The sequence below is a fragment of the Pieris napi genome, chromosome 14, assembly GCF_905475465.1.
Source record: "Pieris napi chromosome 14, ilPieNapi1.2, whole genome shotgun sequence".
In the NCBI taxonomy this organism is placed as follows: domain Eukaryota; kingdom Metazoa; phylum Arthropoda; class Insecta; order Lepidoptera; family Pieridae; genus Pieris; species Pieris napi.
In genome coordinates, this window is record NC_062247.1 from 9,179,632 (window position 1) to 9,196,527 (window position 16,896).

The following is a 16,896-nucleotide window of genomic DNA, read 5'->3' on the forward strand; positions in this document are numbered from 1 at the left end:
TATTTTGAACAAAAAATGTCGGCTTTTTATGAAGCTGAAAATTACTTTGCATAAAAGGTGTGGGGGCGGAAATTGTCGACAGTATTTTGTAATTTATATCGGGCCCAGAATAAATTGGAACGTAGACAATTCAAGTGAAAAACAAAAACTATGAGTTATTTCTAGATAATGACTTACTCAGATAAATGACAATGTAACGGATACTCTCCGAAGCTTTCACAACACGTCAATAAGTCGATAGAGATATTATTTTAAAAGCGGTAGCAATAAGCGACACGATATCGCCGGGAGGCTGTCCCCGACTCTTACAACAACTGATGTGACGTCGCTAGAGGGTACTAATAGGGTTACCCAATAGGAGTACATTATAATTTTAGCCCACAACGTTAAATCGATAGCGTATCAATAATTGATGGCTTCGCTAAGTGAGCGACATCGTTATTATTCATGAGACCGTAAAAAATCGCACATTCATGTTTATTTGGCGTCACTTCTAATATTTTCACATTTTTGCGGGGAAAATGATGTTTACAAGCACTCAGTGACACATGTTTTATGAAGATGTGTCCACATGTCATGTTTCAACCCTGAGGGCGTGAGGGGACTTTTATAATAGGGGTATATAGGTCGCATCGAGCGCTTCAGTAAACTGGTAGGTTTAAAGGTCAGGTGAGGGAAACGCCGATGGAGGATTCACTCGGGCTTAGAGCCGCACTCCAACTTCCGTTTCATTAGGTGTCGAGCGCATGCTTTCCTGTTTCTCATACAATTATCTCAACTGGCTCTATTTATAGTTTAAGAAGTAATTACCTTTAAAGAGGTTTAAATAATGTAGTATATCTACGCGACTCAGTTATGTACGATGTATTTAAAACATAGTTTACAGAGATTTTATTTGTTTTTTGGGTCATGAGAGTTTATTAATTATCAGATGACCGGCGAGTATGATATTCTATCAAGACCTTGTTTAAGGTAAGGAACTTTGGGTACATGTTGGCATTGTCAAAAACTACAACTTACGTTAAATGACACAGTTTAGACTCAGTATAAAAAGGTTATATTTGTAACAAGTACTCTCTAATATCACTGAACTACATAGTTCGGAGTGAGATAGGGAATTGATTCCTAAGTAAAGCCTAAGTTTATATGTGACATTAGATATATAGACTTACTAAAACCAAATTCATTGGTATATACATCATCTAGTTAATAACGGAACTTTGGTGTCATGAATAAGTGAACCTGCTATCGTTTTTATGCAAATCAATGCTAACGAATGCGCTGATTAATGAACAACTCGATCGCAAGGTAATGAGAAAACAAGCCTTACCTCATCATCATAACTAGAGAAAGCTCCTCTTGCAGCACGCTCTCGAGGTACATCATATCTAGGTCGGAGACTATTGCACCGTTGATCACCATTATCTCATCACCTTTTATGATACCTGGAAATATCTCTAGCATTAACGAAGCAACAACAGTTTGTAAAAAAATATTAAAACCGGCGGGACACGAATTACCTGCATCATTCGCCAATGTTTCGGGTTTTATCTAACTATGACACTAATTTTGAGAATGTTGATATTTTTCACCTCACCAATATTTAAAGACGCGGGAAGACTGACTTTGTTTAGCAGTAACAACTTAGTTTTTTCTTTGAAATATTAAGTATTATATATTGTTTTTTCAATGTTAAATTTCAGTTATCTTTAATTATTGTCTATATGTGTACTAACTTACATTTTCTGTTACATATACATCGTTTATCTATGTAATCTGGGCTTTGTACAATGTCTAAATGTTTTGTTTTATAATATGTATGTAATGTATTTAATAAATAAATAAATAAAACGCTCTAGATTTTTATTCTTCTCATATAATTTTGCATAACAAAATCCTTAAGTAACCCCCGATTTATATGGGATCAACTTTTATGTAAACCTACAACGATATGGTACTGTAACGATAAGGTTTGAACAGTAGATTACTTTTTTATGTCAATTAAAAAGTTATGAGCTGTGTTGCCCTGTCACTGCCTTGTGAGTTGTGACTCTCATACTTGAGGCCCGAACCCCGGCTGTGCATCAATTAACTTTCAGTCTATGTCCGCATTTAACACGCGCTCGTACGGTGATGAAAAACATCGAGAAGAAACCGGCATGTCTAATACTCAAAAAGTCGACGGTGTGTGTTAGTTACAGAAGGCTGATCACCTCCTTGTCTAATAAAACAAAATATGATCACGATACACAGACAGAAATCTGTATCTGTATAATCATGTAATACCTAAAAAGTTCTAACGCCACTGTTCTTTTTAAGGAGTATACAATTTAAAACCACTTAGAGGACAAGTATCTCTAACGTATATTTTAAAACATTTTTAATAAGAATCCGATTACTGAAAAAATAATTGCACTGGAAATCAAAATGCTCTGAAAAAATCGGAAAAAGTATATATTTAAACTCTAATTCTAATTTCAAATAGAAGTAACTTAAATTTCTAAATTCTAATTATTTAAGACTAAACGAAATTATTTTTATTAAAATAAAATAATAGTGTGCAATTAAATTTATTTTACGTATAAGTTTTTCATAAATATCTGTACCTAGGCTTTAACATTGTTTAAAAAGAAGAGACTTATTTTCTGTACTCACTTCAGTAATGACTTATTTACTATATTGTGCATCAACAATTCTTTTGTCCGCTTTTAGAACAAAGAAAATTGAAAATGGAGTTTTATTTATGTAACATTTAACTCTATTTTATCTTTATAACAATGACGGGTTTATACATTTCTCTGGAATGGATCAATTAGTATAAAGTTAAAAATTATTTGTTTAAATGATTCTGACTATAAGCTAAGCTTTTCTTTCTTGCGAAGTGAATTAGTTTGCGCGGAGTTTTCATGTTCGGTCTCATCTAACATTTAATTATTTTTGTGCATATATTTATGACAAGTAAATTAAAAAAGATACCATTTTAACAAAATTCAAATTAATTACTAGACGTAGCGAACTTATTCTAGAATGACGTCGAACATACCATAGTTTGTATGAAGCCATTTTCTCTCTAACATCGTACACGTTACGTCATCATTCAATTTTCAGGGTTTAATTAATTTCTGCGAAACCGAGGGATAAAAGCAAACAAATTGAGATCAGGGTAAATCAAAAACCGTACTAATTGAAATTAAATGGTTAAATTCTTAATACATCTAAATTAATAGTTAAAAGTTGAATGGATACTATATTTCTGTATCAGCCTTGCGATTCTGTAACTCACTTTTCGAACTCACACAGCGGTTTTCGCAGCGACGGTCGCGCTCTAATCAGGCATTCTGATAAAAAATAAACTACAAGCTCCCTCCTTATCAGAATGCCAAATCATAAAATGACTGCTTCACGACTGATTTGAGCGCGACCGCCGCTGCGAAAACCGCTGTGTGAGTTCGAAAAGTGAGTTACAGAATCGCAAGGCTGTACTGGAAAACAATGGAATGAAATATAAATAATATACGTCAAACCACATCATTATAAAACTTCAGTAAATAGGTTTCAATTAATTTTCATATTACAAACGGTCAAATAACTAATATCAACGGCGCTTTTGTTCAATATTAATGAAAAGTAATAAAGAGAAATTCGTAGCATTGTATTGATATTGGATGTTCTGTGGTTCACCGCTGCTAATGTGTTTCACAAACACCTACGTTATCTGTAGCTATGTGAACTATTTACATCGACCCAGCGAAGCGCAATCAACTATTTCGTACGTAATATGTTCGAATTCATTTATGAAAATTGAATATTTGTATGAAAACATTTTGTCGTAGTAAATTAAAAATATGTCTATTAAACCGTATAAATGAATTGGTTTTAACTGAAACTACCCACATTTTAATTATTTTTTTATCTGTGGTAGTTTCAGCACATTTTTTATTAAAAAAGGTTAATATGTTCGTAGTATTAAAAGTATGTTTATTTAACCACAAAGTGTATCTATATGTTTTACCAGCGTAAAGTTGTGAGTTTAATCACTATGTTGTCTGTCATTGCTTTTATAGAAGCACTATAATGCACTATTTTAATTTATATAATAAATGACTCTGATGTGTGGTCATAAAAAGTATTTCATATTTAGAAATTTTACAAAAAGCTGTAAATACAAAACCTAATCAAAAAAATAACTAATTAACTAGACATATAAAAGTATCTCATGCCGCATATTTTGATAGTTATCCCTAATTAAAAGTTTATTTTACTTCCTTGAGATTCGAATCTAACCTGCCACAATAGCTTTAAAATAATAAAAACAAAAGAATCCGTTAACTAAGATAATATAATATGCTCAAAATGCTTACACTTAATAAAAAGTTACAGCAAAAATCCAGGCTTAAAGTAAACGTTAAATAAAGAACATCAGACTTAAAAGTTTAATTTTACTTCCTTGAGATCCGAATCTAACCTGCCACAATAGCCTTAAAAGAATAAAAACAAAAGAATCCGTTAACTAAGATAATATGCACAATGCTTACACTTTAAAAAAGTTACAGCAAAAATCCGAGCTTGAAGTAAACGTTAAATAAAGAACATCAGTCTTAATAGTTTAATTTTACTTCCTTGAGATTCGAATCTAACCTGCCACAATAGCCTTAAAAGAATAAAAACAAAAGAATCCGTTAACTAAGATAATATGCTCACACTTAATAAAAAGTTACAGCAAAAATCCGAGCTTAAAGTAAACGTTAAATAAAGAACATCAAAGACATAAAGTAATGAGTACAAAGTATAATTACCATTTTGCATAGCGACGCTCTTGTCTTCAACGCGACTGACGTAACAACAAAGCTCGTCTTGTCTCTCGGCGTTCTCAATGAGCTCGGCCTCTACGCTGAAGCCCCACATTTGCTCCAAAGTTGTGCGTTGCAGTTCTACTTGGTATAAGATCTTCGCGCAAACTTCCACTACCTCGTGTGTGTGCAACTGTATAATTAAAAAATTATGAGTGAATATGTATTTGAGATTGGATTTTGATTATGTATGTATGTATGTAACCGACTTCTTCGGACTCGATTTTGACCCACTTTAAACGGACAGATTTTATTCAAATTTTGCGCACCTGTCAAAGATCGATGACAATGCAATAATCCGAATAAAAAAATATACTAAAAAATAAATAAAGGCGCTCTGTGCCACTATAGTGCTCTATAGTATAGTACCCACGCTTTTTCACAATAATACCAGTATTTTTTGTTCATTACCATTTTCAAGCTAAATTAGGAATTATTTTTCACTTTTTAGTTTGATGTGCTTTAAAAGCGTATTTTTTAATTTTTTTAAACTATTATTTATTTTTATTGATAAAACCTTGCCAACGCTCGGCACTCCGATACATTGGTAAATTAACCACAATATACATTATTTAATGTGACAAGCACTTATAGGCAAACATAACATATATAAAAACCGATAATACAAATATTAAAATGACAATAACTAAACTTCGTTTTGATCTGTGAGGCACGGAGATTTTATAGCATGGGAGAGTATTGTGCGGTTTTTTTGTGATAAATAAATCTGAATGTACCAATTTCTATGCAAATAATTGACTTATTATTATAAATAAAACATAAAAGGCTACAGATTCCGACAAACGAATTTCGATAGTCAAACATGTTGAGTTGACTCATAGATGTTTATTTTGTATATGACAAACGGAAATAGAAACTGCATATGGCGAAACTTTTCTGAGCTAACGTTCGATTTATTTTCATAACATTTTTCATTTATTGAATTCATCGCTCGGTAAAATATTGAAAGCTTCAAAAGTGCGAACTAAAAGTACTTTAATTATATCTAAGTAACCATTGAAACTAATAATCTCCATCGAGCTTGCAAAAGTAAAAATGGGTATTAAAATATGCCCTGTCAGACCTTAGTTGGAATACCGTTTCAAGTTTTACTTTGCTTTCATCACTGAATCTGCTAAAATTAATAATCTTATAAGATTATTTTTAAGAAACAGAGGAAAGTTATTCAGTCTAATTAAATTACGACCTTGCTTAATTATAACAGCTTCGTTTATTCAAATTATCAAGTAATAAGGGAATGCTTTAAAAAAACAATTACATTCACATTTCCTTTATAAAATAAACCACCCCGTTGAGGTTTGTGGAGTACAAAGGAGTATCATTAACTAAATTACTGGGCGTGTTCTTTAAAACAACGACTGGAGACATCTTAAATAATGGTCTATCAGAGTCTTCTAAAAACCTCTATGAAAGTGTTCCTAAGTTATTTTTATTATTTTATATATTTTCATTTATTTATATATTTTATCATTTTTATTATTATTGCCAGAGACATATGATACGATACATGACGGAATCCATATCATCAATGTAACTAACTAAAAATTAAGATTGTTTTAATATAGTATTTTTTTTAAAGACAATTCACACCAATTGACCGAGTCCCATTCTAAGCTGGTGAAGCTTGTGTTATGGGTACTTATTGTCAGTTTGATATTTATTTAAATATTGCGATGTACATGAATCTATTAAAAAACATCTTCTAATCGAATATAAGGTTTAGGTCAACGTAATTTTTTTAAATTTACTAGGCAAGGACGATTGAACAGAATGCCTCGGATGGTGGAAAAAAAAATACATTTTTGCAATGCTTGCTTTATAAGAATAGTAATAAAAAAAACTAAAACTTTTAAATGGAAGAACATTGGTTTCGAATAAAAAAAAATATCACGAAATATAAACGTATTTCTGTTTATTTTATTGAAATATGGTTAAGCTAACAGTTTTAGTACTTACATAAGTCTCAATAAGATCAGAACGATGTGGCACAAAGTAGTTATGATCCTCCATATCACGTCGTTTCTTAACCCTCACAAAGTGTTCCAGCGCGTTAAGAGAACGGCGCACACACGCAGAGGCAAGGAACTCCTCAACTGTCATTCCTTCACGAACACCAACGGTGGCGGTAGTTCCTTCAGGTAATGACACCCGTACTGCAGCTTCACCCTCTTCACGCGACATCTACATTATGATAATTTCGTTTATTTAGTTTTTTCACACTAAAAATATTTGGCGTTTACCTTCTTGTTTTATGAAAAAAAAACTATATGCGAAGATTTGTAATTGGCCCACAATGTTATATTTATATTTATCTATATATATATTTCTGTATTATCCTGTGAAGCTTCTGAATAAATAAATAAATTTTATGTATGCGTAAATAAAACAGAAGTTTAATGAACAACCGTTTAAGTAGTGTAAGCTAATTGTAACTTAAAGTCAAAGTCAATATCATTTATTCATGGTAATACAATGTACACTTATGAACGTCAAAAAAGGAATACATATTAAATGCTAAATGCTTCTAATTTTATAAACTCTCCGCCACTCACACATTTACACCATGTTCCACATGACATCTATAGTAATTAATAATTAAAAAACAAAGATTTGTCCTCTATCAGCAGTAGGCATGGTGAAATAAACAAATTCGATATGGGAAAGTAGGTAATTTCTATTTATTACTTCGATATATCAAGATTATTGTACTTGTTAAAATTTAAGTAGTTGCCGTTAATAGATTAGCCAGATAAAATCTTTAATATAATATAGTCAGTATCAGTATACTAATAAGTATGATGGTGGTACATTTAAAGGAGGAAAACTGTTCAAGGCTTTCTAATTTTAATAAAACGTAAAATAACACGATACTTGACAATGAAGTGAAAAATTCAGGAAATCCTATGTATAAGTCTTACATAACCATTTATATAGAATTTGTTTAGAGAACTAATCGCCTTGTTTCGTGACGATACACATTAGGAGTTCCTTCAATATTGAGAAGCCTACTTGAGTATTTCTGGTTAACTTTGAGTGCTTTTCACGCTTCATTGAATACTCGTGTTTCCAACTTCACAGTAATAAGTTTAGTATCGAGTCGTTTAAAAAAATGGCTCAATTTTTGAATGATAAAATGAGAGTTGTGTTCTTTAGCCAAGGAACACGTGTTAATTTCAGTTTTTAATGTCATGTTTTAATTAGGTCAACGTAATGTTGATGAAAAATAGCTCAAGAAAAAAGAGAAATACTATTCAATATTCAGTGTTATTTATATAAGAGATTTTGTGTTACTAAAATTACGATTTTTTGGAAATAGCCGCAGTATAAGTTGTCATCATTGCTCGCGATATAAAAGATTTCCGCACCACTATTTTGTAGGTAAAAAGAAGAAAAATTCTTCGTCACGCTGATCATAATACGCTTCCTCAAAACACCTTTTCAGCTTTTTGCGTTTTCATAATGCGGTAGGATTAATCCTGAGAAATTCAGGTCGACCGCCTAACGATATTATGAAGTAGAATTACTATACAAATTTAAAAAAAGTCGTCTTAAACGATATAGTATAAACACGCTTATTAACATTGAAACTAACAAACATTTTACTTGAATTCATAAAACAAAGTTAGCTATTACATTGTTGCAATTAAAGTAATGAATTGCCGCTTTGTATCAAATTTCGTTTATAAACCCTCACTTTCACACCATCACATTACATCACATCACAACATAGTCAAATTGGATATTACTTATTTAAATATATTTAAAATGTTTGATCCTTTTTGTATGTATTCCATCTTTGGCTACCCTTTAGTATAATTATTTTTTGTTATATGTAACTTATGTTAACTGTAGGATGATCAAATAAATAAATTGCTATAAGAGACCACTTATTGAAATGTGTAGATGCTAAGGTACACATTTCATTAAGTGGAATGGAAAAATCATACCGGTCAGTGTGATTTTTTGAACATGCAATTTAAAAAAATCGATTAAAACTTATTTTCATAGTAAATAAAATGTTTAAGTTAAAGACGCATTTATATTTGGGAACTAGACACTATTGAACAGAATGACGCGGACGGCATTTACATCGCAACACTGCAACTGGTACAAACAAATGAATATGAAAGAGGAAGGCGATGGTTTCTTGAACAAAAGATACCACACGGGACTTTGTCAGTACTTAGTCTAATCTACCATTACTCATTTACCCGTTATTAGAACTTAGCCTAGATTAAAACCTTACCTGCATAGACCGCCGGCTGGAGCCCGAATTAGATCTTGACAGATTAGGCGCCCTTCGCTTAGTAGCCCCTCTGCCCGCGAGCAAATTGTTGAGCAAAGATGGGGAACGGGCGCAGATAAACGCATGGAAAGACGACACGGTGAATACACCCAATTTGTTCAATGTGCTCTTTGTTCCCCGAGAAACGTGTGTAAGCAGAGACTGCAACAATTTCATTCGTAACTAATAAAACTCAACTCAAACAAAACCCGCTTGTTGGCTATTTACATTTAAATGTCCTTTGATTTAAATCTGAATGTTTAAATATTATCTGCTCATAAATTGCTTCCGGGTAAAGTTAATTTCCGTGAACTAAGTAGAAGAGACTATTTCTCCTAGCATGAAATTTCTGCTTTGTGTGATTTGAATTGTGTCGAACAACGTATTAAAAATACTATATATAACTACTGAAAACCCTTAAAGGAAATGAGGTAAACTTAATTATTATTCAAAAAATATTAGTTTAGGATAATTGGGATATAGTTAAATATAAGTGTTGTTTAATTAATAGGTTTAATTTTCGACTTAAAAAGATCTTATGTGAATAAGTTAGCTGAGCTATTTTTCTTAAAACATCTTTTTATATCTAACCAAAACGTAAATCGAAGTAAAACAACACATAATGTATGTTACTCTATTGAATTTTTGACACGGGTCTGATCAACGTAATATTTCACAGGCGTGGGTCGATCAGTTGATGTGTTCACTGATTTCGACGTATATTCACACTGTCAACACTTGTTAATATCATCGGCCCTTAAAATTTTCCACGCCACATAATCTATTATTTGCAAACTCGTGCTTTTCATTATTCTAAAGCACAAATCGATATTCTCATTAAGGCAGCGCAGAAATAATTCATGACGCACCAATAAATTACGATTACGACTATTGAAATACAGTGGAAATATTGGATTATTGTTTTACCTAATTAATTGGTTTTGTTAATAAAAAATGCAATCAACTAGTTTTTTGTGAGTGAAATCCTTTTAAAATTATTTGCATTTGAAATCAGTATTCTTTGTTTCTGAAATATGGTTTATTCTTTAATAAATTTCGTAAAAGTATAAATAACGTAACGCATAAAACATACCTTAGGGTTTGGAAGCTCGCCACTTTGCAGACTGGCCATATAACATCTAAGTCTGAATTGTTCGCAATGCAGTCGTTCAAGATTTTCCTCCCATTGTAGCATTTGCACTGCCAACTGAGCTCTTGTTTCCGGGTCAGATACCACCGACTGTTGTAGATCTGCCATGTGTTTCAATTTGTGATCCTACAATGTGCATTATGTTAGAATATGAATATATATTGTTTATTTGTATGAGATATTATAGACGACGAATTTTGGTATTGTGATTAAAATTAATTTAACCATAAATCTCTCACATTTAAGAATAAAATTCACTGTTCGCTGTTCATGAATTTGTAAGATTAGCTTTTAAGTTTTTAGTCTGTTATTAATATTTTCTTTTGTATTACTTTAGATTAAGGTTCTATATATATATATATATGTATATTATATAACATTTGGTTCTGCACTTCTCGCACGCATCATGTTTCTTTTTTTTAGTTTTTCTCTTTAACTAAGGTTGCCTGGAAGAGATCGCTTATTATAAAGCCGCCCGTTGCATCCCTTATAATTTTTATGTATTGTGTTTTTTTTATTTGCAACGAAGTAAATAAATAAAAATAAATAAAATATAATATATATACGCAGAGCACATATATAGTTTTATTTCGTCTTGTAATTTTAGTGCATAAAATGTTGTTACTTTTAGATTACTAAATTTAATAAATTACGTAACAGTCTGTATGATTTCGCAATAGTGCGCTGGTTTTATTTAGTTTATCCTTGAAAGTAGCAAATAAAAGGACACTAAGGAACTCATAAATTGCACGCATTCCCACAAATGTAGGAAAGTGTAACTTATGATGGGCCTTTCCGTATAAAGCTTCCTGTGGTTGATGAAACGCTAGTGGTAATTTATAACCCTTAGTGAAATAGACGAAAAATAGAAAAACTACAAACGTACGATAAAAATATTTTTTTAAAACTTGTAACATATATAATTAAACTTAATCTGCTGCTTTTAATAGTCTAGTGAATAGGCTATCTCGCTCTTACAACTTAATTACAAATTGATGAAAATATTGATGTTTTTAACAACAGTCTACTAAGTTACCGTAAGTTTGTTTTGCAGGCTCTTAATGTGGTTTAAGTTTTCATTTAGTTTTGTTTATTTCTGTTATTGTTATTTTTTATCTTTAGTTATTATTATTATTTTTAATTTTTAGGTATTATCATTATTATTATTTTTTGTTTTGTTTTATTTTATTTAGTGGTTGTTTGTTTAATTCTTTCCTTGATAGATTTCTTATGTTCTATTGTAATTGATGTGTATGTGTAAATTTAACAAAATTTGTGATGTCATATTTTCTTGTATTTTTTAGGCATACACATTGTTTGAGAATGTATAAATAAATAAATCCATGGAGTCTGGTGTATGTTAATAAAAATCTGGATGTATGTCCGATATAAAAAAAAACATCAAAGAAAGTTGATAATCTCTTATTTTCCTTATATTATGATTAACGTAAAAATCTTCGGATTCTTCTTTATAAAATTACAATATTAACGATTAATATAAGTGGATGAATAATTTAAAAAAATCCTTGGATCATTAGGGATGTTTACTAAGAAAAAATAGTATGATAATTTCAAGGAGACCTCAAAGTTTAGTAGAGCACATGGCATCCGTGCTATGAATAATAATGAAGGCGAGCCTACCTGTGCGTGAATACAAACGTAAAACAAATTCTTATCAAAATCACGTTGACGATTTTATAGAACATTATTGATACATAGGAATTAATTTTAGCAGTCGCATATTATAATGATCTACAATTTTTTTTTTAATTGGGTATTTGTCCACTGTTTTCAATTCAAAAGGATTTATTGACTATTTCACGATTTAAAAGATCCCTAATATTTAGGCCCAAAAATACCAAAATCACGTTGTACGGGATAATAATCGCGTGATGCAAGGTGCGGAATTTCTACGTATAAATAACTTTAAGCCTTATACTTGATTTCTTCGACTTTACATCTATATCTCTATGGTATTTCCGTATTTGAAAAACTTTAACATTCATAATTCTTTAATAACAACTTGCAAATACGAAATTAAATCCCGCTCAGTTAATAAGTTATGTGGAGTATCGTTAGTGGTTTCTTTGTGGAAATTCAATGCATGTTATATAATTATTCTCGGGGCGATCAGCAAATGCCGCAAAGGCTTAAGTGGCGGTCGCCCGGTGCGGGTTACATATTGGCACAATTTCCACGCGGAACATTGCGAACCGCGTAACATTACCACATATTACGAATTTCTATTAGCTAATAGAACATGTTTAGTGATTTGATTAAAATATCCACTTGTAGTAATTAGTATAGTTGTTATGTGTGATTTAGCTTATTTTTCTTAAATCATACGATTAGGAATGTAAGATATATTAATAAGTTTGCGTTTTAGTGCTAAAACTACTTTATACATGTAAAGATATTTAATTTTAAATAAAATCCTTTCTTGCCTATTTTAATGTTTTAATTTAAACCCTTCAATGATTTATAGATTCTTTTTGGTTAAGAACAGCAAAGACATGCTCGAATAGCTAAAATCGTGGTTCACATCAGCAACTCTTATTTCTAAAATAGCTATTATTCTTAAGTCTTAGAGACTAAACGTAAACTAGATCAACAATAGTTTATGGAGGCAGTTAGGGATTCATGTCAGTCAAACAATACTTCTGTTGGTTCAGGCCGAAGCTGTGTGCACTTAGGGTCGCATAATAACTCAGTATCTGCATTGTGTTCAACACTCCGTTGTGCAAGGCTGCACTGAAACCGACTAATGCACCGTGATTTCTTTAATTATTCAAAGCGACGCCTATACAAAATAGGTTATTCTCGGGTCATTTCATAAAGCTAAATTCATTCAGGTCAAAAAAGGTACACACCGATTCTATGGCTTTTTCGAGGCGGTAAATTTCCTCTTGAAGTAGATGAAGCGTGCCGGTCTTGCCTCGATGGCGGGCAAACGCCGCAGCGCATGCACTATGTATGCTATTCACCCAGTTTTCGAGCTCCACCTAGGAAAATACAACAAAATGAAAACAACGTTGTGTGCCGAACTCGCGTTACATTCCGTTCACATACCTGGCACGGAGCTTGGAATAGATATGCGTCACCGAATGCAGTGCTCAAGCAGAATATGTAATCGCGTTTCGGATGCTCTGGTATGGGTTGCATAATTGCTCCGTCGACGATTATTAGGTGTTTAGGGGCAGCTTCCACGGATCGCCCCTCGCGTGAATCGCAGGGGTAGAATAGCAAAGTGGTGCCTTTGAGGCAGACCCAATATCCTTTCCAGCCTCGTTTCCGGGCCAGCTCGATTTGATGTTTCTTCCGTAGTAGCCACTTTTTGACGCTCAAAAATCTGTAAGCAATTTCAGTATTGAATATTCAAAGGCTTCCTAGAATGATGGAAGTGTTTGTTTGAATTCAAAATGACATATCCAATATCAACGAGTGTATTTTAATTGATGTCGTGTACAATTAAGTTACACGAATTAATTCTTGCATCATATAAAAAATTAATTACATTTTATGTACGCTTAACGCCAGGCTAAATTGGGTAAAACGAAACTTATAAAAAGGAAGCCTTTCGTAAAATTCAATTTTAAATACATCCACCAATTTTAAAATATGAGTATATGTTAAAAAGTATTTTTACATCGCGTGAAGTTTTAAAACAGAAGGTCTGTTTTTTGCGTTATTCATCAAAAATACTCTTTAGAAAGATATATTTAAAGTTTAAAATTATCGAAAAAATGTGTCCTGTCTTCAGGCTCAACGCGTATTCTTTTGAATGGGTCACGGCTAAGATTTCCCTCCGGTCATTTGGGATTCATGGAACAGGAATTGTAGCCTCAAGAAATATAAAGGATCCTGAAGGCTTTAAGAAACTCGTCAACTCTTTACGACAACACTTTCTTTTGTAGTTTTTCCTCCTTATACCAATATATTTAAGACTTGAACTCTTAAGAAAGTCATCTTTTGCTCTTATAACGATCACCTACATATATACTTGAAAATATTGTTGGTTTGACTATATTTACTATGAAATGTTTTGCTATACACTATTGTGAACTTGTTTAAAGCATTTTTGCTGAAGGAGGGTTTTTTATTATTTTGCTGAAGGAAAGTTTTTTATTATTTTACTAGCTCACTGTTTTAAAATTTTACTTTACAGGGATTCAATTTAAACAGATGAGTTTTTTACATTGATCTAATCAAGATGTAGTTTTGCTTTACAGTTTTATTTTAATTTCCCTGAAGTAAGACTTCTAACTTAACTTTTAAAAATTATCCAACTCGTTATATATTTAAATCGTTAGTAATAGATAATAATTCATGATTATTTCCTTTGTTGTAAAATTATAAATAAGATTAAAATTGTGGATCAAATGGTATAATGTCGTAGCCCCTTTAAAGGTTTTAATCACAGCTCGAAAATTGTGTAATTGTCACAAACACTTTTACTTGAGAATAATTCATATATTACGAGGACGAAAGTCTAAGGTATAGTCTACCTATAGTCTACGAAATAGTGGTCGTATGAAATTTTAGCACTCACCCAGCTTTTCTCACAGCACCAGTGCAATTGAAAGAGGCGGCTGCAGCACCGGTCTGCTTTCCTTTGTACGGTGAATTCATTGCGCTCTCACCAGGATCCTCTTCATCAGACACAGCCGTCGTCAATGACATGCGATCATCGTCGGATATCTAGATTGATATAACATTTTATTAAAAACCTTAAGAACCTTTAAGTATTTTAGATTTAATCATATGTTAAATCTCTTCGAACAGATATTGGGGTATTATTCTATGATTTTTTTTCCTTTTGTGATATGACCGACAGTTACAAGTTATTACACTTAGCTATAATAATTCCCTTATAATTGATATAAGGGATACACTATTAACACACTATTATTTGCACTATAAGTCAAACATCAAAAAGACATTATAATTTACTTACGTTGAGTGTTATACACTTTAATGTGTTAATCAAATATACTAATATAAGACTGCACTTACCATTTATATACCCCAATTTTGTAGTATTTTCTATATTTAGATGACTATATTACTAGGTGAGCTATCGCATTGGCTGCTAACTATAAATATAGATGTGTATAATCTTGTGGTCATGATTGGTTTTTTTACTAACCCAATGCGCAAAATTCATTTATTCAGTTGAATCACATGATCACTTTGAATTGTCAACTCTACCGCCTGTTCGGAATCGCGAACAGCACATATGAACCTAGGGCTAGTTTTTATTTTTGACGTGATAACGTCTTTAAAATCGTTTTAGTCGGGTGACATGTTCAGAAACTTGTGTCACACCAAAACCTCACGAGCGCGATCGCAGGTATAACGAGAGAGAGACGGACCGATCTCCCGTCTCATCTCGAGCGCTGCCAGTCATTCCGTGAATGTATGAAGAAAAATGTATATCATAGTCGAATAAGTAAACTTGTCATTTTACACCCGAAATTTATCATCAAAAGTGTGAATAAAACGATAGATGTAATTTAAAATTTGAAAAAATTGTTATCTTCATTAATTCCTTACTTCCCAAAAACTTATATCACCAATAAGACGTTATCACGTAAACATCTCGATCGTAAACCTACTTTACAAACAACCAAAATTTTTTTTGATCGTCTTAAGTTATTTACGATGCTTAGATTAGTTACAATAGTACCTCTATCCTATTTATATATAAAATAAGACGACATCGGTACATCAGGTTAAGATACCGTTAGAAAAGCTTTTACGAACGTATGCAAATAGAATTGCAAGCTGTAAATCGAGTGTTAGACTGCTGTGCAAACGACACTAAAATATAGCAAGAATACTTCGTTGTCGAGTTGAGTTTGCACAGTGCTTAACAAATTTACGGATTTTACTTTAATCCTGAGAGATGGGGCACGTTAAGGGAATGTTCTATTTATTTATATTACTAGACTACTAGCTGACCCGGCAAACGTTTGTTTTGCCATGTATATTATTTCTAGTAAACATTTTTTTAGTTCAATAAAACTATGTACAATAATAAAAAAATGGGGTTGATAGAAGAGGATTGAAAATTAGGGGAAAATTATGACATTGTATGTATTTTTGCATGTTGTTTCATAAAAAAATAAAAACGAAAAAAAATCTACTAAATAAAACATTTTTTTTGAGGTAGACTACCTTTATCACTTATAGGTTTGAAAGATAGATAGTAGCCGATTCTCTGACGAACTGTATATGCATTAAAAATTCATACGAATCAGTCCAAAAGTATGGGAAGGAACATTTCAACACGAGAATTTTATATATTAGATTAGATAGGAGAATTTACACTATATTTTCGTAACATATTTTATTTATTACAGTTTTATAACATTTGTAACAATTGAAATTAAATCATACAAAATACGTGGCTAAACTCTAAAGGGGCATTAAGATTTTTATTACTGCCACGATCAACATACCTCAAAGAAAATTACATTCGCTTTAAAGAGAAAGAAATTTCCAACCCTCGCTGAATACGTACTTGGAAATAATTTTTAATGTTGTAAATTGCGAAGACGGAAAGGTAGATGTACCTATAGCTATTCCTT

The 16,896-nt window shown here is 31.9% G+C and overlaps 1 protein-coding gene across 19 annotated transcripts in view; it reads right to left on the reverse strand.

Moving 5' to 3' along the window:
- Nucleotides 1–16,896, reverse strand: part of LOC125055893 — a 105,748-nt gene that overhangs the window by 21,484 nt on the left and 67,368 nt on the right. For 18 of the 19 annotated variants that reach the window (XM_047658602.1, XM_047658600.1, XM_047658597.1 and 15 more), the window contains 8 exons: nt 14,856–15,004; nt 13,376–13,655; nt 13,177–13,308; nt 10,250–10,432; nt 9,118–9,318; nt 6,828–7,052; nt 4,797–4,983; nt 1,331–1,445 (listed from right to left, as the gene is read on the reverse strand). In XM_047658602.1, coding sequence (XP_047514558.1) covers nt 1,331–1,445; nt 4,797–4,983; nt 6,828–7,052; nt 9,118–9,318; nt 10,250–10,432; nt 13,177–13,308; nt 13,376–13,655; nt 14,856–15,004 — 1,472 coding nt within the window. The remainder of the gene's footprint in view (nt 1–1,330; nt 1,446–4,796; nt 4,984–6,827; nt 7,053–9,117; nt 9,319–10,249; nt 10,433–13,176; nt 13,309–13,375; nt 13,656–14,855; nt 15,005–16,896) is intronic. The other variant, XM_047658590.1, reaches the window with a different exon arrangement.